This window comes from Magnolia sinica, chromosome 2 (genome assembly GCF_029962835.1).
Source record: "Magnolia sinica isolate HGM2019 chromosome 2, MsV1, whole genome shotgun sequence".
NCBI classification, from domain to species: Eukaryota; Viridiplantae; Streptophyta; class Magnoliopsida; order Magnoliales; family Magnoliaceae; genus Magnolia; species Magnolia sinica.
The window spans coordinates 79,443,390-79,469,074 of NC_080574.1; the positions used below are offsets into that span (position 1 = coordinate 79,443,390).

General features: G+C 40.7%; 1 protein-coding gene across 2 annotated transcripts; it reads left to right on the forward strand.

Moving 5' to 3' along the window:
- Window positions 1-25,490, forward strand: LOC131237212 (transcription termination factor MTERF5, chloroplastic). Of its 2 annotated transcripts, none has more exons than XM_058234889.1 (4): window positions 1-271; window positions 22,775-22,827; window positions 22,979-23,194; window positions 24,063-25,490. In XM_058234889.1, the coding sequence occupies exons 1-4, from the start codon at window positions 171-173 to the stop codon at window positions 25,208-25,210; spliced, it is 1,518 nt and encodes a 505-aa protein (XP_058090872.1). In that variant the 5' UTR covers window positions 1-170; the 3' UTR covers window positions 25,211-25,490. The 2 variants fall into 2 exon arrangements, with proteins under 2 accessions (XP_058090872.1, XP_058090873.1); XM_058234890.1 differs by lacking the exon at window positions 1-271 and adding an exon at window positions 16,905-16,986.
- The last annotated feature ends 195 nt before the right edge of the window (window positions 25,491-25,685 follow it).

Genomic DNA, 25,685 nt, shown 5'->3' on the forward strand with positions numbered 1-25,685 from the left:
GCACCCCATCCACACTCCAAAGAAAAGCAGAGATGGGAAGCAACGACTCTTCTTCTTCGTTCCTCCCTTGAATTCCCAATACCCCCAAGGGCCCTCCCTGTATATTGCAGAGAGTGAGCGTGCGTTGAGAGAGAGAGAGAGAGAGAGAGAGAGAGAGAGAGAGAGAGAGAATGGAAGCTGTAAATTCTCCCCTTCAAGTCCCCAAGCACTTATTTATGGAGCCGTGCAGACACAAATTATTCATATACAGAGACGTATCATTCCCCACCAGGTTGTTATTATTATTATTAAATTTTTGTTTTTTTCATTTATGCCCACATATCTATGTTTATTTATTTATTTATGAGGTCTCAAGTCCAATCGGTTAGACCATAATTTATGGCCCCCTCAGTGAAAACTTCCAACTTATAATAATGTACCTGCAACATCCAACCCTTCAAATAGGTTATCCCCGCCATCAGGATCAACTCAAGCAAAAATAGCCCCATCTACTCATCAGGTGGGCCACACGATAGAAAACAATATCCAGCCATTGATAAATAATAATAATAATAATAATGTGTCGTCCACTCGATGAGTGGCTGTGGCTGATTTTTGCAAAAGCTGATCCTCACGATGCAGATAACCTATTGGATGGATTCGATGTCTCATGGTCACGTCCATGAATGGGTAGAAGTTGGTACAACCGGTTGGACTTGAGACCTTCTCTTTATTTATTTATTACGACGGGTTTTTCTCTTGTTGTCATCCATGGTTGTGACATTTTCCGCAGGAGAAATGCTGAGATGATTCACAGCATGTGTTTCCATGTTGTAGTAGTGAGTGTGTGCTCTAGCTTTGTGAACGTGGGATTGCATTTGAAGTGGGACTTCAATGTGCTGCGTGGCAATTAATAGGAACGTTGATATGTGTAGATTAACACTTTTAAGGGAGATGAGCATGTGTGCATTAGCTAGTATACACCCTAGCTTTTAAACAGTTGGATGGAACTTAAAAGTGTAAATTGAACCCACTTCACCAAGAAAATCGGCATGTGCCTCACCCGAGATAGTTTAAAAAGCATTGTCAACCAACTTAAAAACCAAAGGCCCCCTCACTTCGGCAGGCCCTTCACTCATTGATATAGGGAACATGTTGTTGTTGTTATCATCATCTACACCTTATCCATCTCATTAGAGTCTAGTAAATGATTCCTGTTTTGCCATTCCACCCTATCAAGGGCCATAACTTCGGATAGACTACCTCTACCAATGTCCTTTTGGGCCTTCTCCTTGCCTTTTAGGGCCTTCAACTTGTATCAACTAACTTTTTCTAACCATCGTAGTTCTTGGTCTCCATTGCACATGACCAAACCATCTAAGTCTACTTTCCCTCATCTTATTACCTATCGGCACTACTCTTTAGTTCCTTTAAATGCATTCATTTCTAATTCTATCCTTCCTCATCTTGCCACTCATCTACCTCAACATCCTCATTTTAGCTGCACTCATCCTATGAACATGTTCTATCTTAACTGCCCAACATTCTTTCTTATAAAGCATGGCTGGTCTTATAGCTATCCTATAAAATAACCCTTTTGTTTGAAAGGTACACGGCAATCATAAAAATCAAGATGCTCCACTCATCATGTGGGCCAAACTTGCATGTTGAACAGTGATTGTTGGTTGATTTTTCCCTACATATGTTCCAAACAATTCTCTTATGCATGTGGCGACTTGTGGTGTGGAACTGCCTAAATTTTGGGTTAGCGAATGTTTAGTGGCCTCTACGTGATTAATGGGATGGATGTCATCACATGTGCCAAGTTAGTACGCATGCCACGAATTGCCTCCTCATTCTCCTTGCATGAATCGCCCAAGAACTTCTATCTCCAACCAGTAGGAAGAGTTGCACATTGCTGCTAATAGGGCACTCGTGCTACTCTGGCTCACTTCGCTTTTAAAGCTCCCCTTGCTGCTTCACAGGCAGCTTCAAAAGAAGGTGGCGTTAGCCCAACTTCAAAACTACCGAGGGCGCAACAACTTTTTAGCAATGACCTTTTTTTTTTTTCAATTTCGATTAGATGATCCTAGCCAATTTTTTCCGTAAATGGCTATTTATTCTCGCTATTTGTCAAAAGAATAATGGTATTTAATATTCTAACCATCTTTTTCTCACTGGTTTACTAGTTCTAATAACGCTTTGAATAACGGTATTGGTGGGTGTATTGCCTGGGCCTAAAAGCGATACAATTTGGAGCATATCAAACCGTATAGGATGATACAAGATTAGTTGGAAATTTATTTTTGCACAAAAAATATGGAAACAAGTATTGGGAAAATAGGAAAAATGTAAAACAACGATATCTATCTTTTTTATTATTGCTATGTACATCCTTGGGAGTATTGGTGGGTGTTGCCGCTTGATCCCGAAATGCAATGATGGCATGAAAGAAAATGAAGATTTAGATCTCTCATCTGGATTCTAAACCTTGGTTATCAAGACTACTAAGAAAGATCATTAGACGGAGGGTGATGAAGGCGTGGCGAAAAAAATCTCGCAGGGAAATTGTAAAGGTTCCTTGTTTGGGAATACTTTGTAGTTTGTAGAGGGTGCTTCAACATCGTATGCTGGGAAAGGGAAAGGAATGATATAAGAAGAAGACCCAGCGAGATGGACTATTGTCCATAGAAAGAAGACAGAGATGAGGAAGCAGAGGGTCACGGCCACAAACACAACATCTTTAACATAACTCCCAACCTTGTATGTGGTGGGTTTCCCAACAGGATGGCTCTTCATTAATTTTGAGAGAGTTTTTGGTTGAGCTGGGTAATGGAAGTTATTATTCCTCACGCCAAAACTCTATTGAGTACCGTGGGTTTGCTTTCATAAGAATGGGTCGGGAAGAAGAGGTTGGGTGTGCGGTGAAGCTGTTGAATGGGGTAAGCTTCGGGGGTAAAAAGCTGGGTGTTCAAAAAGCCCGTTTCAACCCTGATGTAAAAAATAGATAAGGTGAAAGATGGAAGAAACATGGAGGGAGATAAAAATTTCCCAAGTGGAAACAAGCAAAATGATAGAACAACAACTGGGAAAGGAGAGAATGAGAAAAAGTGTTGGAATAGAACAAAAATAAAAATAAAAAACCGATCGTTCTGGTAATGCTAAAAGGGAGTCTTTTAGAAGGTTGAGAAAGGGGAAACATGTGAATTGTCAGTGGAGAGAGGAAACAATGAGGGGGCCAAAGATTAGAATTAATTAGGATATATTGAACAATTCTTGGAAAGAACTTGGGTTTAGTTTTGTTTTGTTAGTCAAGCGCAAACAACAGAGGCAAGGATTGGTTTTTGGATGGAGCATAATTGCAATTTGGGGGAAGAGGATCGCACAATGAAGATATTAAAAGATGATGCTGTGTGGGTTATTGTCTACTCCTAAAAAGAGGCTAATAGTTTCTTTATGTCATGCAACCCTTTCTGGGATGATAAGGTAAGAGAAATTCAATATTGGAAGAATTGATCTCTGTTTGGTTGGGAAGAGGCTTGGATTTGAATCTAGAATTTTCCTTTAGAACCGTGGAGCAACGACATTTTCATGGAAATCGGGGTTGTTTTCGACAAGATCGTTGAGATCGACCTACAAACTGACAAGTGCGATCTTCTCTGTTTTACTAGATTTCGAGTTGGAAAGAAAAAATTATAGTTGGTCCCAAACAAAATCAATATCAGAGTAGGAAATGATAGGATTCATCTAGAGTTTGTGGTGGAAGATTAAGAACCGGTGTCCACGGCAAAAACAATTTTTGCTAGCCCATCAACAATGGCGGACATCCGAGACAACGAAGAAGGTACACAATTTCCATACTCCAATGAAACACTGGAATAGGAAGTGTTGTTCTGTCACTCTTTCATTGGAGGAAAAGGAGGTGAAGATAGTGGAAGAGACGTTATTGCAACTCGTGGTGTGAACAACTGTTGCCGACCGACGCTTTTAAAAGGCGTGCGTCTCGTGGGGGCGGTAGGTGAGGAAAACTTAGACGAGAGGGAGACACGTAGCGGGCGGGTCTTTCTGTCTCTTAAAGAAGGAAGAGGAGAAGAGGACACACATTTCAATTATGTCGACAGAAAATGGGGCTTCTATAATATGGAAGTTTCGAAATATATTTTAAACATCCATATCTTCACGTGTGCGACAAGCAGTGCACGTATGGTATTGCTTACTCAATAGGGACGGACACGTGTTTTACTTCACACAGGTGAGGGGTGCTTTTAGTAATGGCACATATCAAGACTTACTCTACAACGACATGCTAGTCTGTTTATTCCTCTTTTTTTTTTTTCCTTTGATTTTGGGTTGCTCCGAGAATAGGAAAGTAACTTGAGAGGGTTGAAGGTTCTCATTGTGGAAGATTAAATGGAATCGGCCAACAACGAAGGGGTACATGACAAGCACTTCTCGAATGTAAACCTTGATTGAGTGATCTCGAATGCTTCATTTGTAGAGTCATCAGTAGTAGGACTACAAAGGGAAGAGGAAGTTGGTGGAGTGATGACTTTGATGTTGAATGTTTTAGTAGTGCAGAAAAATGACTCAATTGCGAAGATCCAACATTTAAAGGTAACAAAAACTCAGAGCACGATTAACAAAATCTCCATGGCATAAGGAATGAAAAGAGTGAAAAGAGTTGTGGGGTAGATCGCGCACATGGTAGGAGTCACTTTTGGAGATAGACTTGAGGACTACGCGGAGTTGTTTGATTTCGTGGAGTCAAGAGGTAGAATAGTTTCTAAAGGTCAGAGTTCGATTGTTAAGCAGGGAGTTGGCAATTTCTTCCTAGATAGTGACTTGAGGGAAGCAAGAAAAAAAGAAAGCTTCGGCGAAAGGGAAAAAGTCAATTTATATATATATATATATATATATATATATATATATAAATCAACTGGAATGTGCAAGGCTCAGGCTGTGCGCAATATATGGAATCAAAATTACAAGCATGTGATCAGAGGGTGGTGGATTCCTTATGGAAAGGCCAACTGAAAGACTGGTTAAATGCGGTTGGTTTAGCTGGTGGCTTATTAATCATCTAGAATTCAAGGTTATGATCAAAAGAGGATAGCTAGGAGGGGCAGTTCTCTATTTCAGTTCAGTTAAAAGAGGTTGCATCAGGTTTCAGATGGGTATTTACTGTTCTGTATGGGCCAAATAGATCGAGATTACGACAATTACTTTGGCATGAGTTAGATCAGTGTCGCAACAAATGGGATCTGCCGTGGGTGGTGGGAGGAGGCTTCAACCTAGTCAAATTCTCGTTTAAAAAAATCCAGTGGTGGTCAGATTACCAGGAGTATGAGGAATTTTTCGAAGTGGATTGAAAAAAAATGGTAGATTTACCGATGGGAGAGGTCAAGTACACATGGTCAAATGGCCAAGTGATGATGTAGAACGACTAACCACTTGCTCTAAAAGCTCAAACTTGTAGAGCGTGATGAATTAATCCCTTTATCTCATAGCTTAGGCCCCACATCCATGGGTTAGGTCTTCGGCCAAACCCTCTTCGTGGGCCCCAAATCACATGGGTTCTACCTCACACGAGCCACCCGCCTCAAGTGTGTCCCTGCATCCCACAGGCCACCCCATTCGAGCTTTGTGTGAAAATGGCCCTGTGTTAATCACCCCCGGTGAGGAGTCTCGAATACGATTCCTCCCGCTTTGATACCAATTTGATGGGGGACAGCTAACCATTTGCTCTAAAAGCTTGAACTGATAGAGCACGATGAATTAATCCCTTTATCTCATAGCCCAGGCCCCACATCCATGGGTTAAGTCTTCGGCCAAACCCTCCTCGTGGGCCCCAAATCACATGGGTTCCCCCTCACACAAGCCACCCATTCCGAGTGTGCCTTGCATCCCACAGGCTACCCCACTCGAGCTCGGTGTGAAAATGCCCTTGCATTAAGTGAGGGCAATTAAATTGAAGCTGGACCCATTTTTACTTTTTGCAGAATCGGTGGAAAAGTTCCCCCTAGTTTTTGAAAGAGGTTTGCCTAGGCTAGTATTCGATCACTACCAAATCATGTTGGAAATGGATGAGGAGGTCTGGGGTCCTTGTCCTTCTAGATTTGGGCTCGTGTGGTTAGAAGTAGAAGGCTTCTCGGATAAAGTGAAAGAGTGGTGGTCTTCGTTTTCAATTCAAAGGGGAGTCGGCTTCTCACTCTTTCAGAAATTGAAATTACTAAAGGCAAGGATAAATGAGTGGAAAAAAGAGGTTTCAGGGAAGTACGAGGATGAGTTTCAGAAAATTCTGCAAGAGATTCAAAGGCTTGATGTTAAAGAAGAGAGTGGTGAGCTTTCAGGCGAAGAAAGGGCATGGAGAGAAACTCATATCACAAAGTTTAATGTGAGGCTCAGGGAGGATGAAATCAAATGGAGGCAATGCTCTTGAGCAATCTGGTTAAAGGTGGGAGATAATAATACAAAATTCTTTCATGCGATAGCTAGAAACAACAAAATTTCAAGTGTGGTGGTCGATAGGATAAGGTTGGAAGGGAAGGCGAAGGTCTACTCTTCGATTGTAAAATTCTATAGAGATCTTATCTTGAGAAGAATGGAAGCAGGTGTCTCTTGATAATCTTCTTTTCGATTCAATCTCAAGGGAGGTGGCTGACTTTTTGAAGGTAGCTTTTACAGTCAATGAAATCAAGGCGGCCGTTTCGGACTTGGAGAGTGATAAAGCCCTGGTTCCGGATGGGTACCCGATAGCTTTCTTTCAAAAGTTTTGGGGAATATTGAAGAAGAATGTCATCGATTTTATCAATGAGTTTCACACAAAAGGTTTCCTTAGGAGCCGAGTAGGGGGTTACTTTTATCATTATGATTCCAAAAAAAAGAATCGGCGGAAAGTTTAAAAGAGTTCAGACCAATAAGTCTTTTGGGAAGCCTTTATAAGATATTGGCAAAGATTCTAGCATCAAGGTTCCTGGTAGTGTTAGGCCAAGTGATTTCCAAGTCTCAGGGGCGTTTGTAGATGGGCATCAAATAGTGGACAATGCTCTAATTACTCACGAAGTCATTGACTCTTGGAATAGAAAAGGTATGAAGGGAGTAATTTGCAAATTAGATATTGAGAAGGCATATGATCATGTCGATTGGGATTTTATAGACTACATGTTGGGTCGGATGGGGTGTGGAGAAAAATGGCGGTTGTGAATTCAGGTATGTATTAGATCGGCAAAATTTTCGGTTATGGTAAATGGATCTCCAAATGTTTTTTTTTTCCAATTGTCAAGAGGACTTCGTCAAGGGGACCTGTTATCACCATACCTGTTTGTGGTGGTAATGGAGGCTTTGAGTTGGATGATTGATCAAGGAATAGCAGTTGGTTTGATCAAGGGTTTCAAAGTAGACAATTTACATTTTCAAATCTCGCACTTACAATATGTGGACAACACTTTGATTTTGTGCAAGGTAGATGAATTGGAGATAGATAATCTTAAGAATATTGTCATTTGTTTTGAGGTGATATCGAGCCGAAACATAAATTCTAATAAACACGAACTATTAGGTGTTGGTTTATCAAGGGAAGAGGCAGAGTTTTTTGCAAGGATTTTCGGGTGCAAGAGTGGCTCATTTCCGACAACTTATCTTGGGCTACCATTATTTATTGGTAAGTTGGCAAAACATCTATGGGACAAAAGTCATTGAGAGATTTGAAACTAAGCTGTCGACTTGGAAGAATAGATACTTGTCTTTGGGAGGAAGGCTAACAGTAAGTAAAGCGGCAATGTCAAACTTGCCAGTGTACTACATGTCTTTATTCAAATGCCCAAAAGTAGTGTTGGATAAAATAACAAAATTTAGAAGGGATTTCTTATGGAGGGGGGACGGAAGAAAAGCATAAATTTATCTAATGAAATGGGAGAAGGTATGTAAACCATGGGAGCAAAGGGGGAGCCGGGCTTAAGGTTTTGGGACAAATGAATTTGGCACTATTGGGTAAGTGGGTATGGGTGTTTGGTATGGAAGAGGGTAGCTTCTTGAGGGAGGTAGTGGGTGGGAAATATGATTTTCAAATAGGTTCGTGGTCGAGTAAGAACTGATCTTTGTATAGGGCATCATTGCTTTGGAAAGGGGTGGCCTCACTAAAAAATAAGGTTTAGGAAGGGGTGGGTTTTTTTCTCTTGGCAATGGTGAGGGATTAGATTTTAAGAGGACATTTGGTTAGGGGATAGGAAATTGAGGGAGATTTTCCCTTTTCTAGCGGGGGTAACACAAGAGGTAAACCTATCGGTTGCTAGGTGTTTCTCATTCCATGGAGACGAGGTGATTTGGGCACCCCCTTGTAGGAGGAATCTTAATGAGGAAGAGGTGGAGGAACTTGTAAGGTTGTTGATCATGTTGAAGAAGGCACATCCAGTGTTGGCCCAAAGAGATGCGATGAGGTGGTTGGAAGACGTCCGGGGTTTTCTCCATTAAATCCTTTTATCAAAGAATTAGTAACAATTCAAATCACATTGAAGTTTGCCACACAACTTATCTTTGGTGATATGGTTCCCCTTCCAAGGTGGCCATTTTAGCTTGGTTAGTGGGCAGCAATAAATTTCTCACGATCAACAATTTGCAATAGAGAGGAATGATTCTCCCGAATGTATGCCTTATGTGTTATCATGCCGAGGAATCGGTGAATCATCTTTTCATCCATTGTCTTTTTGCAAAAAAAGGTTTGGGACAGGTTTCCCACCAGTATTGGTTTTCAGTGGGTCATGCTGGTAGCCATTGACTCGTTTTCCCATCATGGCATGGCGGGGAAAAAGGAAAATTAGGGAAGAAGATATGGCGTCTATGCTTGTTGGCCGGGATTTGGGTCACATGGTTGGAAAGAAATAACTGATGTTTCGGGAATTGGGAAAAAAAAATAAATCAGAAGCAGAGGTTTTCCTTTGGGCAAAAGAGCCAGTCAAAGAATGGGCTATTGAATCTAAGACGATTGTGGCGGATCAGTTGGGTGATAGTTGGGCAGATTTTTAGATAGTTGGGCTGTTTTGTAATTTTTCTCTCCTCTCACCCTCTCTCCTTTTCTTGTTTTTCTTTTGTATTCTTTTGGCTTCTAGCCTCTTTGCAATAAAATTATCATTGTCCAAAAACAAATGGTTATCAGACCATTTTTTTATGTGAATGTTGTCTGTCTGCATGACTTGTCAAAAATCAGCCCAAATCGAACTCAAATGAACCATGATTTGGTGGATTAGGGCCCGTTACATTTGAATATGATAAAAAGAATTTGGGCCATTTACATTTAAATATAATAAAAAGAAGACGAGAAAAAATGTAAATTAAAAAAGTGATGGTTTACCCCTTCTGATATTTCCCAAAATGGTCTGTTCCACTTCGATTCATCAAACCCCACTCAGGTCTTGCATTTTGATCCTCAAAATTTGGTCCTGGAGTGAGTCTAAAATTAGTTTCTAAGCTTCCATGGCTGAAATGAAGAAAGAAGTGGAAAAAAGGAGAATTTGTAAATAAAAGATTCAAAATAGGACCTTTGTGACCGTATAAGCTTTTATTGGCATTATGTGCCTCGAACTGGTGCCGATATGGCCCATTTTTCATAATTGATCGATTGACCCTCGCATATCGTAGCGAAGGTGGCTGATACAGTTACAATAAGTACGATATGGCTGTATCATAACTGATATTTAAAACCACAAGTTCTACTCATTGCTACACATGCGAATGTGGCACACATGTGCCAAATCCAAGCATGTATCAGGTAGAGCCAACCATGTCCACACCCTGCTTGAAACTTAGGCAAGTCCCATCATCAAGCAGGCCACACATGTATGTTAGATGGGGACTGTTGGTGACTTTTTTGCTGTCCATTCTCTTTGTGCATGAGTGGCTCATCTGATGATTTTTTCGTATAGGGCTTCCAGTAATGGAGGCCTACTTGGTGCAAGGCTTGGACGTTGCACATTGTGCCACAAGGGTACATGGATCAATATGTAGGCCGGTCATGTATATAGGGTGGCGCATAGAATTATTAGTTGCATGAAACGTGAAGCGAAACGACTCAAAATGGAGCGGGGACACCCCTGACATCCAAAAATAAAATAAAATTCAGGTGCAGGATACTTTGTGGAGGGAAACGCACATGTCTGTCAATTGGTCGAATGTGCAAAACCCCTGGCATTCAATCCCTACTTTGTGGCCCACTTAAGCGAAACGTCTTTTCTGAAATGTAAACTAGTATAAATGGGCAGCATACTTGCCCAGTACAAATGATTAATGGGATGGATGTCAATCACATGTGCCAAGTTAGCATGTGTTCCCCGAATTGCCTCGTCACTCTCCTTGCATGAATCGTCCTAAAACTTCTATCCCCGACCACTAACCTTTTTTCCAATTTAGATTAGATGATCCTAGCCAAAATTTTCCCCTTCAATGTCTATTTCTTCTAGCTGTTTGTCAAAAGAATAACAAAAGGGCAAAGGCTATAAAAGGAGATGATGAGAAATCATATCAAATAGAAAGAAGCAGAGGGGAAAGAAAAAGAAAAGAGATAGATGAACTAGGTGCTTTAAAAAAAAGGTGCTTCTTACCAACTGTTGATAGAAATTGCAAAGTACCCCTTTAAATTCCAAATTACATGAAGCCCACCCCACTCGCTAACGAAACAATCTCTCTTCAAATAATATAATGGAGTTTCCTTGCCTTCAACTGTTCTTCTAGCACCTCATTTATTAAGCCCTAAGAAAATTCCAAACGGATCATCTTCCAAAATTATTGTTCGTTCAAAGTTAAACGAGTGTTTATTCCAACCTACTATCAGTTTTGTAATGGAACCACAAAGCACTAAAGAATTCCAAATCTACTGAAGAAGAATTTCTAGACTTCTCTAGTTGTGGAACATCTGATGAAAAGTTGATCCACTGACCCTTTTGCCGACCTGCACATGAAGCACATGTTTGGGATAGCAAATTTCTTTTCTTTAGATTGTCACTAGTGAGGATTCTAATAACGCTCATGGGAGTTTTGTGCTACCATTGTTGATTCCAAGCCTGGATAAAGGAGCATTGCATCAGGTTGGCAACTGGCATGAAACTTCAGCCACAACTTCTGTCATGAATCCTGATGATATGATTTTTAAGCTTTTAAGCAAGCGTTGCATTGGTACCTTGGTGCAGTGAGAAATGGGCAAGGGTTAGCTGGGGCATTTTCCTATAAGTAATGTGCTGCATCAGAACTTGCGTGCAATGAGAAATAGGCCAGGGTTGGCTAGGGTATCTCGTAGAAATGATGCGTCGCAACAATGCTTGGTTGCTGTGAGAAGTAGGCAAGGGTTCGCACATCTTTTTGAACTAGTCTAGGTAATGAAGCTAGTCCAAGTGAATATGATTTGTCATGCCACATGGAACGTAAGAATATTGACAAGTAAGATTGTGGAGTCATTGGATAAAATGAAATGAAGGAGAGTTAACATAGCTTGTGTACAAGAAGCCAAGTGGAAACGCCTTCCTGGCTTTCAGTGCTTCCTGGGTAGTGTCTGCTTCTATTGAAGGCCTTTTTTGTTTGCGGCATTGGGGCGGAGGCATAATTAGAAGGAGAGGGAGACGGAGAGTAGCCCTTCCTGCTGTTCTTTGGTGCTTATGGGGAGAATAGCTGTTGTTTCCAAAACAAACCTTGTGTTTTGGCTAGGGTTATCAATGGGGTGAATCTTTGTATCAAGGAGTGGGTGCCTTAGTGGTGAGTGTGGGTGCCTTCATGGCTGGTTGTTTTTTCTTTTTTTTTTTTTTTTGTGTTTGGCTGTCCTTCTGTTGTGGTTTTTCTGTTTTGGCCTTTGGCCTGAATAAAATCAGTATCTTTCAAAAAAAGAAAAAGAAAAGAAAAAAAAGAAGAAAATAAAAGAAAAGAAAAGAAAAAAGAGGCCAAGTAGAAAGGGTTAAAGTCTCAAGAAATTGATATGGTCATCATCATTATCATCATCAGCTAAGCCTTTTAACAACATAATAGGACAAATTTTCAATATTGTGGGTTGATAATTCAAGAGAGTGGAGAGATTGAGCAGGATGTTCTTATAGAATTAGAGTTAGGTGGATAATGAGAAGATGTGCTTATGTAGTTTTAAGTGATCACCACATACCATTGAAACTGAAGGGGAAATTTTATAAGATAGCTAGAAGGCCTGTCGTGATTGGCCAGTCAAGGAACAACATGTTCATAGGATGAGCTGGGCTACAATGAGGATATTGGATGGATAAGTAGCAATACAAGGAATGATAGAATTAGAAATGAATGCACTCAAGGGAACTTAACAGTAGCATCCATGGGTAATATGATAAGGGGAAGTAGACTTAAATGGTTTGCCCATCTGCAACTGAGACCAAGAACTGCACTGGTTAGGAGTTGGTTCAAGTTGGAGGGGGCGTTTGGCGCATGGGATTGGGTGGGATTAGGTGGGATGGGATTCAAAATCTTTCATGATGATGGTTTGTTAGGGATTGTCTTCAATCCCATAAATGTTGGCTTGATAGGTAGAATGTTTGGATGGGGTATTGGCTTAAAACCCAAACTGCGGACTGAAGGTGTTGTCACATTTGGGTGTTGCTTCGACCCCATGGGTTACGTAATGATCCACTCCCATCATTGTTTGGATAACAAAGTGGGTCTGCTCGGTGGTGTGCTGCATTACAATAATCCAGCGTATTCTTTGTTTGGGTAGTGGGCTACTGAAGATGGAGGGTTTGGAAGCGGCTTGCGTCCTACCCCTGCCCGAACGAATTAAGCTCTGTGGGGGCCACCATGAAGCAAACGTCTTATCCACGCCGTCCATCCCTATTTACAGATCATTATACAGTATGAATCCATTTCGAGGCATAAAAAAGGCTTAAGTGGGCCACAAAGTAGGGATTGAATGCTCACTATTAAAAACTTATTGGGAGCTGCAAAAGTTTCGAATCAAGCTGATATTTTTGTTTTCACTTCATCCAGTTCTACATTACCTTATCAATAGGTTAGATGGTAAAAAACAACACAGTGGCCCTTAAGGAGGTCTCAACGATGGGTGTCATTATCACCACTGCTTCCTGGAGTGTGGTCCATTGGAGATCTGGGCCTGGTTCATTTTTTGGATCGTGACATAAAATGATCTAGACCTGGTTCATTATCACCACTGCTTCCTGGGTGAGGATCTTCCGATCTGGACTTAATCCGTAAAATAGATTACAAGAGAGATAAAAATCCGTAAAATAGATAACAAGAGATAGATAAAAATCCAGCTGAGTGCAAATGTCAAGGCGCACTGCATGGGCCGCGCAGAAGATGTTTTGCACATGATTTCTCGCGGTGTGGTACCAGCACCAGGATCAACAATTCCCATCTGTATTATAGAATAATTACCAATCAATAATACAGTTGAGAGTCCATGTAAATCTGTGGAAGTGATCTAAAGTACGCTTAGATACAGCAGTTACCTTTTGGGATAATTTAATGTCCACATGATATTGTGGCCTAAAGTCGATCTGCAAGAGGTCCTCTTAACCTGGCAAGAAAAGGATGGATTAGTCAATTACCTCATTGTAACTCTTAATAATACAAATCAATCCAATTGAGCTTTGCTGATCAAATAAGAACAGAGTATGGACTACAATCTTACATGTTAATCAATTACCCAACATCCGAGATCGAATTTTCTAAAAGGCACTCTGTTGAAGAAGATCATTGAAATCTGTCACAATGACTAATGGATGTCAACCCACGGGCCGAACAGTATTTACAATACCCGAGACTGTAATCATTATCTCAATTTATAATAAGGTGAAGGTTTCCTTCTGAACAAATAATAAGGTGTTCTTCAAGGGTTGTACCTCTGATACACTTCTCAACCCAAATCGCTAATACATCTTTCAATGATTGCAAGCCAAACTATTGTTGAAACAAAAGTACAGACTGGTGCCCAGATTAGATGAAAAAACGCCAATGGCAAATGAAATAGCTCCTTCAGTTTCAAAGAAAACTTCATTGCATGTTCAGAGTAGCATACCTTGAGGCTGCTGCAGTTGTAGTAGTATGGGTATTGCAATACAGGTAGGATGGATTTTATGGGAAAATGTTAGTTATTGATCATTACTGTTGATGAATCCATGAATTTGTCCAGCTCAACATAGCAGACATTATCTGATTCCCTTGTGTCAGACTGTTCAAAAATGTAATGCAGAATACTACATATGGGGAAAATCTGATTCGTTTAAGAAATACTAAGTATTAAACGGAAGTAAATACCTGTTGGTCTAACAGACGTGCTAGAAAAATCAGCTAGTATCAAACGTGCATGCAGGATACATATATAAGACATTAAATCAGGTACAAAACTATTCAGTCCTCTTGTTCAGTTCAGCCCCACGGCAGTCATCAGTTGATCAATAGCATAATGACTAAAACTAAAACTTAAGAATCAGATACAAAGCCATAAATACAACACATCCCTACCAGTAACGCGGCCACAGTGTCTCGTACAGATATATTCGAGGGCATCCCCTCCAGCAACGTACCCGTAGAAGAATGGATTGGGACAATGCTTTCAACTATAGATGTTGGTTGGGTTGTTTTGACTACCTCCTTTGAAGATGAGTTAGTACATGAATGAGACATTTGCATGTGAGACCCTCGGCCCACGAACTCCGCAGTCCAATTGCTCAATTCATAATTCCACCAATGACTGACATCTTTCAATGATTTGAAAGAACGATGAACACATCCGCTGTATCCTTCAACCTGCAGCCTTGCCTCGTCCCATGATAAATAAATACCCGGTCGGCGGCCGACCACTACAACATAATATTTCTTTTCCTTACCCATTTGTGTTACAACATAGTGTGTCAGTCCTGCAATGCAACTAATATAGCTTTTTGTTAGATTACGACCCATGAATCCAATACATAAAACAATTCAATTTTAGAAGGTAGGATTATCAATTAACCAAATATTAATTGATACGCTGACAAGTCAAATAACCGAAGGAGTAAAGTCAATCAACCTACTAAATCAAGTTATAAAGTTATTACATGTCCAAAACATCCAAAGCTAATATAAATGTAATTATAGAGAAATGTATCATATCCAACTGTCTCTTGTCAAGGTATTGCCATCAGTTCAAACAACTACCATTTGTAACAACTACTAAGTTCCACACATTCCCTCATGGGAAATCACCACCTCCAGTATTCTGAGACATTGAGAATTTTCTCTGGAGGTGGTGATTTCCCATGAGGGAAAATGTTTTTTATATGTGTGGAACTTAGTAGTTGTTATAGCTGGTAGTTGTTTAAACTGATGGCAGGTACCTTGCTAAGAGACAGTTGGATATGATACGTTTATTTATAATTACATTTATATTAGCTTTGGATGTTTTGGACATGTAATAACTTTATAACTTGATTTAGTGCGTTGATTGACTTTACTCCTTCAGTTATTTTACTTGTCAACGTATCAATTAATATTTGGTTAATTGATAATCCCACCTTCTAAAATTGAATTGTTTTATATATTGGATTCATGGGCTGTAATTTAACAAAAAACTATATTAGTTGCATTGCAGGACTGACTCACTATGTTGTAACGCAGATAAGTAAGGAAAATAAATATTATGTTGTAGTGGTTGGTCGCCGACCGGGTATTTATTTATCCTGGGAAGAGGCAAAAGGCTGCAGGTTGAAGGATACAATGGATGTGTTCATTGTTCTTTCAAATCATTGGAAGGTGCCAGTCATTAGTGGAATTATGAATTGAGCAATCGAACTGCGGAGTTCGTGGGCCAGGGGGTCTCACATGCAAATGCCTCATTCGTGTGCTACCTCATCTTCAAAGGAGGTAGTCAAAACAACCCAGCCAACGTTTGTAGTTGAAAGCGTTGTCTCAATCCATTCTTCTACGAGTATGTTGTCAGAGGGGATGCCCTCGAATATATCTGTACGAGACACTGTGGCCGCGTTACTAGTAGGGATGTGTTGCATTTATGGCTTTGTATCTGATTCTTAAGTTTTAGTTTGAGTCATTATGCTATTGATCGATTGATGATTGTCGTGGGGCCGAATCAAACAAGAGGACTGAATAGTTCTGTACCTGATTTAATGTCTTATATATGTATCCTGCATGCACGTTTGATTCTAGCTGATTTTTCTAGCACGTCTGTTAGACCAACAGGTATTTACTTCCGTTTAATACTTATTATTTCTTAAACGAATCAGATTTTCCCCATACGTAGTATTCTGCATTACATTTTTGAACAGTTTGACACAAGGGAATCAGATAATGTCTGCTATGTTGAGCTGGACAAATTCATGGATTCATCAACAGTGATGATCAATAACTAACATTTGCCCATAAAATCCATCCTACCTATATTGCAATACCTATACTACTACAACTGCAACAGGCTCAAGGTATGCTACTCTGAACATGCAATGAAGTTTTCTTTGAAACTGAAGGAGCTATTTCATTTGCCATTGGGCTTTCTACGTTTTCTCATCTAATCTGGGCACTAGTCTGTACTTTTGTTTCACCAATAGTTTGGCTTGTAGTCATTGAAAGATTTATTAGCAATTTGGGTTGAGAAGTGTATCAGAGGTACAACCCTTGAAGAGCACCTTATTATTTGTTCAGAAGGAAACCTTCACCTTATTATAAATTGAGATAATGATTACAGTCTCGGGTATTGTAAATACTGTTCGGCCTACGGGTTGACATCATTAGTCATGGTGACAGATTCGGTGATCTTCTTCAACAGAGTGCCCTTCAGAAATTCAATCTCGGATGTTGGGTAATTGATTAACATGTAAGATTGTAGTCCATACTCTGTTCTTATTTGACCAGCAAAGCTCAATTGGATTGATTTGTATTATCAAGAGTTACAATGAGGTAATTGACTGATCCATCCTTTTCTTGCCTATAGGTTAAGAGGACCTCTTGCAGATCGACTTTAGGCCACAATATCATGTGGACATTAAATGATCCCAAAAGGTAATTGCTGTATCTAAGCGTACTTTAGATCACTTCCACAGGTTTACATGGACTCTCAACTGTATTACCGATTGGTAATTATCCTAGCGCCGGTACTATACCACGAGAAATCATGTGCAAAACATCTTCTGCGTGGCCCATGTAGTGCGCCTTGACATTTGCACTTGGCTGGATTTTTATCTATCTCTTGTAATCTATTTTACAAATTAAGTCTAGATTAAGTCCAGATTGGAAGATCCTCACCCAGGAAGCAATGGTGATAATGAACCAGGTCTAGATCATTTTATGTCATGATCCAAAAAATGAACTAGGTCCAGATCTCCAGTGGACCACACTCCAGGAAGGAGTGGTGATAATGACACCCATCGTTGAAACCTCTCTAAGGGCCACTGTGTTGTTTTTTTTACCATCCAACCTATTGATAAGGTCATGTAGACCTGGATGAAGTGAAAACAAAATATCAGCTTGATTTGAAACTTCTACAGCTCCCAAGAAGTTTTTAATGGTGGGCATTCAATCCCCACTTTGTGGCCCACTTAAGCCTTTTTTATGCCTCGAAATGGATTCATACCATATAATGATCTGTAATTAGGGATGGATGGCGTGGATAAGACGTTTGCGTCACGGTGGCCCCCATAGAGCTTTGCCCGGATGGATTACCGTTTGGGCGGGGGTAGGACACAAGCCGCTTCCAAACCCTCCATCTTCAGTAGCCCACTACCCAAACAAGGAAGATGCTAGATTATTGTAATGCAACACACCACCGAGTAGACCCACTTCGCTATCCAAACAACGATGGGAGTGGATCATTACGTAACCCATGGGGTTGGAGCAGCACCCAAACGTGACAACACCTTCAGTCCGCAGGTTGGGTTTTAAGCCAATATCCCATCCAAACATTCCACCTATCAAGCCAACATTCATAGGATTGAAGACAATCCCTGATAGACAGTCATCATGAAAGGTTTTAAATCCCATCCCACCTAATCCCATGCGCCAAACGCCCCCTTATAGAGTGGAATGGCGGAATAGGATTCATGTAGCTGACCCCAATTAGCTTGGAAGCATAAATGACGGCAATGGTGATGTCAATAGTGAGGATTTTATTGGCAATGGTGGTCCAAATAAATGCTTGAACCCTGGGAGTAGTAGATGATTTCCACACCTAAGTGAGTGGGAAGGGAAGTTTCCTGAATCAACATAAGAGCGAAGAAAAGATCTATCTGTAAACTTGCCATTGTTAGTCCACTTCCAAATTTTCTTATCCCTAGAATACAGATCAAGATGAAAATCATAAAGCTTCCCTAAGTGCTAAACTCTTCTCATTGAGATCTCGACTAAGAAGAACATTCCAGGACACTTGGACCCCATCATAGTCAACACATTCAATGACTATAGCTTCTTTACTTATTATGAGCATGAGGAGCAAAGGGAAGGATTTGGATAGTGGAACCTCTTCAAGCTATGCATCTAGTCAAAATCTGACTTTATTGCCATGGCCCACCATAAGAACTTGTGAAATAGATGCCCCATCTTGAGGTGAAGAGAGACCTATTTTTTCCTCAGATAGGAGTCCGAGGAAAGAGCCAATTTCTTTCCAAACACCAGATCCTGCTCCTCTTTGGAATCCCAGGAAACTACCACCCTCCAATTGACCCATATTTTGAAAATATCACCTTTATCTAGAGGGCAGATGGTTTTTCACAAAGTCTCCACCACTACTTTCCTAGCAAAACCAACTGTGGACCCATATTTTGAAAACATCATCGTTCTCTAGAGAGCATCAGGTTCTTCACCATATCTCCACCATTTGCCCAGTGAAACCAAGACCGTTTCGTAGTATTCATAATCATATAGGAAGTCACACTCAAATTGCAGAACTGTTCTTTTGAGGTTCAACGTGAAAGCAACTTGATTGCAATTTGGAACCTTGCTCCTCAACATTTAAGGAAGCCGCAAATGTTTATTTCCACTTTGTTGGATTACTAGTTGCAACGTAATTTACTAGTGCAACTAAACACAGCCTTAGTGTTAGCTCTCACCACCAGCTACTGCTATTTTCTGAGTTAGGTGGAAGTCCCTTTGGCCTCTGTTCATGAAGACTGCTACATCCCCAAGCTTAGTTGCAAGGACCTTCTACTGAGGTGCAACTCTTGCTTCAAACTCAAACTAACACTTTCTAGGTTTGTGCACTCACTAAGATTTTGAAACATACACTCCTCGGCTCCACTTAAATCCACTCCTGCTCCTCCACTGCTTTTTCTAACCAAGGTTCCAAGATCCAACAGATTGGCATATGTAAGACTGGTAGATTGGATAAGACAACCTCAGTTTTAGGTTTCGGGCTCATGAGGAGTACAAGGCACTAGCATTTCCCATCTCTTGAGCCTCGTTGGGTTATGCTGACATTTCGTAATCATGCTTTTTTAAAGTCTCCATTTGTAGCCAATATAATCTATTTTTCACTTAGAGCCATCTGGAAGTTCTAGGTTTTTCATAGGTAAAGAGCCCACTTGGAGCAATACAATATGATATCCTTGAATGATCTTGTTGATTCCACTGAACAACTTATATCTCTACTATATATAACAGCAACAGCTTTAGACATTTTTGCCCTCACAATTAATCTTCACAACATTGGTTAAGGGAGGGTAAATTCATCATAAAAATGTAGCTATTTGGCAAAGAACGTTGGTGTGCACACAAGGACAACATAGATTGCACCCACTTCCTTTCAGTTTCCACTTCTTTTCATGTGTATAGCCTGTAATGACCTCTTCTCTTCTCTTCGTGTAGCCCCCACGAAGTGTCTAATTATAGAGAACGTGCAACAAAGGCTCTGTGCGGCCCACCCCATTGACTATATGACATCTACACCAGCATACATATTCCAGATCAAGAGGTGACTGGGGCTAACACAATAACATACATATTTTCTACCATAGAGTAGAAAACATAGTCACGAATAATAATAAGTTAATCATATATTCCAGATCAAGGGAGCGAATAATAAATAAATAAAATTAAACCTCCTAACAAAAGAAGCTTTGGCATAGAACAAAGACAGCTTGTAAACCGAACGGAATTGGCAAATATTACACAACCAAATAACAGATTCTACCAGCAAACAAATGACCACATCCGATAACTTAGAGATAGATAATGCCTAAGCCAAACAAGAATTCTCTTGGTTCTATGTTCTAGAATGCCCGAATGGAAAACCCCACCTCATGACATCTACACCATACATTTATTGTGTTGGCTTTTTTTAGGACATTATCCTAAAAATTAGGTGGATAAGGGACTCGAGTGGCCACAACAAGCGAAACACTAAGGATGGATCACCCACAATAGGTGGATTAGGGACTCGAGTGACCACAACAAGGGAAACATTAAGGATGGATTACCCAACTCTCTCTCTCTCTCTCTCTCTCTCTCTCTCTCTCTCTCTGTGACACTCATTTTTCTCTCTTCCCTCCGAATATCTCCCTTTCACTCTCTATCCCATTTTCCCTCTGCATTGCATGTGCCATACCCCTAGACTTCACATTAGCCTGGTGGCACATTACCAATGAAGGAAAATATGACTCAAACTGTTTGGCATGCTTCGAGGTTGCTTAGGTAAAAATCATTACAGTGTCAATACACTGAAAATATCTGATCGTCCATAACCTGCCTCAATTTTTCAAGATAAGCCACAGGTGGCTGGCCACCTCACTCCCAGGATACCCAGCAAGGTCTCTGTATCCTTATTGTATCATGTCCAACCCTCCAATTTTTGTGTAAAATCTGTACTCATGGCACATATATGTTGTGTCTGTGGCATATCCTTGTCCTTGTTGCCTATTGTACCCTCTCTCATGCATGTATGGTAAATCTAAAGAAACATAAACTCCATTGGAATGTTAGCAATTCACCTAGTGACTGAATTCAGCTCAAATGCCTCTTCTGTGCATTGAATTCCACAGAACTGAAGACATTTGCTAGAGTTTACTCCCTCATTCCCTCCCTCAATGCATCAAGAATTTCTTATTTCATCTCTCATGCCAAAACTTAATTGACTCTTTACAGTCATTAATGCACCGGGCCAAGCAATTGACCACTGTGTGGTTCTTTTGGGCATAGGTTATTGTTTGTGTGTGCGCACTGATATGATCAAGACAGACATTTGAGAACCTTGTGCAAGTAAATGACCACTAGTCAAATGATCAGAATACTCTTGTGATATATGATAGAGGGGAATTATATGATCCTTAAGACTTTTGATTTGTATAAGTGTGGACCATGGTCAACTGATCTTAGATTGTTGGTCTGGTGAGCTGCCTGTGGGTGGACCATGTACCAAAAGTTGTACTTAATAAGATAATTCATACTCCTATTGATGGTCTGAAAATAGATTAAGAGAAGAAAGACTGGGATGATCCACACTCAGCTGAAAAGAGGCTGGACTGAACTTTGAGAATCTGGGCATTGTCCATCTATGTTGGGGCCCATCATCACCGGTATGGGTTGCTGAACCATCGCCCTGCTCGGACATACCAGATTATCATGCACTTCCTGTATCACTGCTGTTAAAAGTGGTAAAACATTCTTACTATGTTGACTTGCCAAAAACAAAATGCATATGCCAGGGATTTGGCATAGATATGGCATGGGTGCAGATTTTACACATGAACTTGAAAGTATCAGAGTTCTAAGTTTCTAACATGTCACCTGTTTGGAAGTTCCTGGGTACCATATCTCTTCACCTTAAATTACTCGGAACATACAGCGATATAGCTTTGTAGAAGAACAACAAAATATACCCAACTGCATGGGACTTGTTATGATGCCACTGCCGTAAGATATTTGTTTATCATTGGAAAGTATTAATATATAGATTGCGAATCTTTTTCAAGCAATGGATGGATGCTATTCTTCTAACATGGAAAACCTTATAAGTTTAGCATGGTTAGGTAGCATTGGGTTGGCCGTGAAACTGTGGTTAGCGGGCTTCCCATGTGTAGATCACCTGGGGTGTGTTTGTATGCACTATTGAACCCAACATAGTTCTAAAACGCATTGAGTCAACTTGAAACCCAATCGAGTCAACTTGACTGGGAAACTTGGTACTGGGCCTGATTTCGCCTGGACTAGGAGAGACTCAACAAGTGGACTTGGTGGTTCAGCCAACTTACACGTCTTGGCGTGACTTGAACTGAGTCACTCACCTTCACTGCCAGGATTTGTTAAAATAAAATATAAAATATGTTGGGAGCAAGATTTGAACTGTCAACGTCAACTACAGAGGCAACAGCCGTAAAGATAAAAAAGAATGTTGTTGCTTTTGAGTTACGGTATATAGTTTATTCATGTACCACATTTAACTATTTTAAATATTTATCAATTTCCTCTCTTTTAAAACTTGGAAGTGATATCATTCGTTGCCATTTTCTCAATTATTCATTTCTATTTCTTCTCTTTTAAACTGAATGTGTGCAATTCAATTTACTTATGCATCCAAAAAAAAAAAAAAAGAAAAAGAAAAAGAAAAAAAAGCAGCCTCGGTGTTTGGGGCCATATTGCAAATGCAAACCATACTATGAACAATAACATTTTCCCTCGTCCACTCCAAATCGCGGTTGAGATAAGTTTGGAAGATCCTGTTTTCTTATGACGACCAAAATTTTTTGCCATTGTAATCTACAGGCCATGGGAACCATGCAGACATGTGAACTTTCCAAACTGTTCATTTCATTTTTCCTAAGAGTGAGAAGAATTTAATTTTTCTGTGTTTTTGGTTGTTCAGGACTCGATGTAGTTTTCCTCGACATCTCTTCTTTGCTTGCCAAGCGAAACCTTGTAAGCCAATGCTTTTCTTGTTCTTCTGCGTATTTAGGATCCTCCATCTGTTTTTTTACTTCTAATCCTAGAATATACATGAGCAAACCATTTTATCTTCTCATGCATCTGCTATTAGAAAGTTATTCATGTCATTTCAATATAATGGCAGCTGAAACTGGGGCAGATAGATCACACGGCTTCACAACTGTTCCTTCAAGCCTGTTAGCAGCAGAGAAAGAAGAGGCCAAAGCTGTTCTGTCATTATTCTTGAGAAAGCAGGGTTTGAGTAATGCAGTCGCAGCAAGGACTATCAACAAATCTGATCATTTTATTGATAACCTGATATCGAAGCTCCATTCCATTCATAAATCCCGATATCTTGTTGGTTCGATTTCAAACACCTATAATTTTCATGGACTAGCATACAGTTTGCATCCATGTTGAGCATGTCATTAATCCAGACCGTCCAAATTGTAGGCGTAGCCTGAAATTACTGGAGTTAATGATCTTAACCATCCAATCAGCAGCCATCGAATGGGTGACTAAAAATAAATTAGTCTTGTACAAATTCAATGAGCAGAGTCAGATAGTATCCTAGTTCTAAAACTTGTTGACTCGACTCGAAACTCAGCCGAGTCAACTCAACTCAGCAAGATTTCGAGCCGAGTCTCTAGGAATCTCGGTACTAGGCTGACTCGGCTTGGACTCAGAGAAGCTCTGAGCAGACTTGGGGTTCTCGATCGACTCTGCATAACTCTGTGTTACTCAGCCTGAGTCACTTACCTTAAGTGGCTGGGTTTTATTAAAAATAAAATACTGTGGGAGCAAGATTCAAACCTCCCAACCTCAACTGCGGAGGCAGTGACCTTAATCAATGAGGTAACAATAACATTCTTTCTTTCAGTTACAGTTTATAACTCATACAAGATTTAACTATTTTAAATATCTATTAACAATCCTAATATTTTCAATTTATGATAATTAAATATTGAGTCGAGTCGGGTCGAGTCTTTGAATCCACCTGATCCGGCTGAACTTCTAGCTGAGTCAAGTTTTCGTGTTTTTGTACTATGGATTTTCAGGCCATGCAATGGGCTGCGATTTTCAGGCCATGCTCCTTCCACGATGTGATTTCTGGGCCATGCCTCATTACCATTTAGATATGGTGGTGCACGCATACCATGTCCTAGCTCCTTTCCTGTTAGCAATAGATCCTTTCCTTGCAATTAACCAAAATTTCCTCACTATGACAGGAAGAGAGCTCACCACACTTGAAATAAGAGAAGCGCTCGTACCATACCTCGAATCCCTTCTTGAAGAACATGGAGACATATTGGTAGATGTGGTTGAGAACTTTCCAGACCCGCCTGGGAAGGAACGACCCATCCCAACTCCTCCAACCAACACCAGCCTCAGCTCCAAGAAACTGAAAGCCATCGCTCGGGTGAGCGAATTAGGCTCAAATGGCCAACTCCCTGCACATGTAAGCTATCTCCTCGACCTTGGAATGGACCTCAAGCAGATCAAGGACATGACCCGCAAGTTCCCTGCTTTCGCTTACTACAGCTTGGAAGGAAAAGTCAAACCTGTCGTCGAGCTCCTCCTTACCCTTGGTGTACCCCAATCAGATATCCCCAGTATCCTCCACAAACGGCCACAGCTCTGCGGCATCAGTCTCACCGAGAATCTAAAACCGACCATGACATTCTTAGAGAACTTGGGTGTCGACAAAAACCAATGGGCAAAGGTGATATACCGATTCCCGGCGCTGCTCACGTACAGCCGACAGAAGGTGAAAGCATCGGTAGACTTCCTCTGCGAATTGGGTCTTTCATCTAAGAGCATTGGGAAGATCCTAACGCGCTGCCCCCACATCATAAGCTATAGTGTCGATGATAAGCTGCGCCCCACCGCTGAGTACTTCCGATCAATGGGCGTCGATGTCGCAGTCCTTCTACACCGGTCCCCGCAGACTTTCGGTCTAAGCATCGAGACAAATTTAAAGCCTGTGACAGAGTTTTTTCTGGAGAAGGGGTATGATATGGGGGATGTGGGTACCATGGTTTCAAGATACGGAGCATTGTATACTTTTAGCCTGATGGAAAACGTGATACCCAAATGGGAGTACTTCTTGACCATGGATTATCCGAAGTCTGAGCTCGTGAAATTTCCTCAGTATTTTGGGTATAGTTTGGAGGAGAGGATCAAGCCGAGGTATGCACGGGTGAAGGAGTGCAGGGTCCGGTTGCTGTTGAACCAGGTATTGTCAGTGTCAGACAGCGAATTCGAGAAAGTCTTGAAGCGGAAGGTGATGAAATTGTTTGATGCAGAGGTTCATATGGATGTAACATATTGCAACAGTGTGCAAGTTGAGTCGGCCATGAAAGAGCTGAAACTGTAGGTGCCTGGCGCCTAGTGCTGGTATTAGAAGGTATGCCGCACAAGTATGTCATACACACTTGGTAGTGAAGTTCCGGAAGTATCACGGTGTATAAATGAGTGCATAGATATATTGGTGTGCATGGATCCGAATGCTCATTTTAAAATATCATGGTGCATAAAGGAGTTCATGTTGTCGTGCATTCTTGAATGTCGAAGGTAATTTGAAGGCTATGGAATGGAAATGCACACGTTTTGAATGTTTTTATTTGGATCATCAGTGTAACATCTTCTCTTCTTCATTGTTTTGGGCTTCTTTTCCGCCTTGAAGGTGCACCATGATCTCTGTACTTTAACTGCAGTACTATTGATGTTTGAGGCTCTGGTTTAACTGAAATACAGATTGGTGATTAATGAGAAATGCATGCAAAGTGTAGAGAATGCGCGGGTTGCGTAGGTTGCAGCGGTCTCTCATCACCAGTGTGATGGATAATCTT

Excerpts from the sequence above, each read along its gene's own strand:
- LOC131237212 (XM_058234889.1), top strand. The coding sequence starts at position 171 with ATGGAAGCTGTAAATTCTCCCCTTCAAGTCCCCAAGCACTTATTTATG. Across the intron at positions 272-22,774 it reads GACGTATCATTCCCCACCAG|GACTCGATGTAGTTTTCCTC; the intron begins GTTGTTATTATT and ends TTGGTTGTTCAG. Across the intron at positions 22,828-22,978 it reads TGCTTGCCAAGCGAAACCTT|CTGAAACTGGGGCAGATAGA; the intron begins GTAAGCCAATGC and ends ATATAATGGCAG.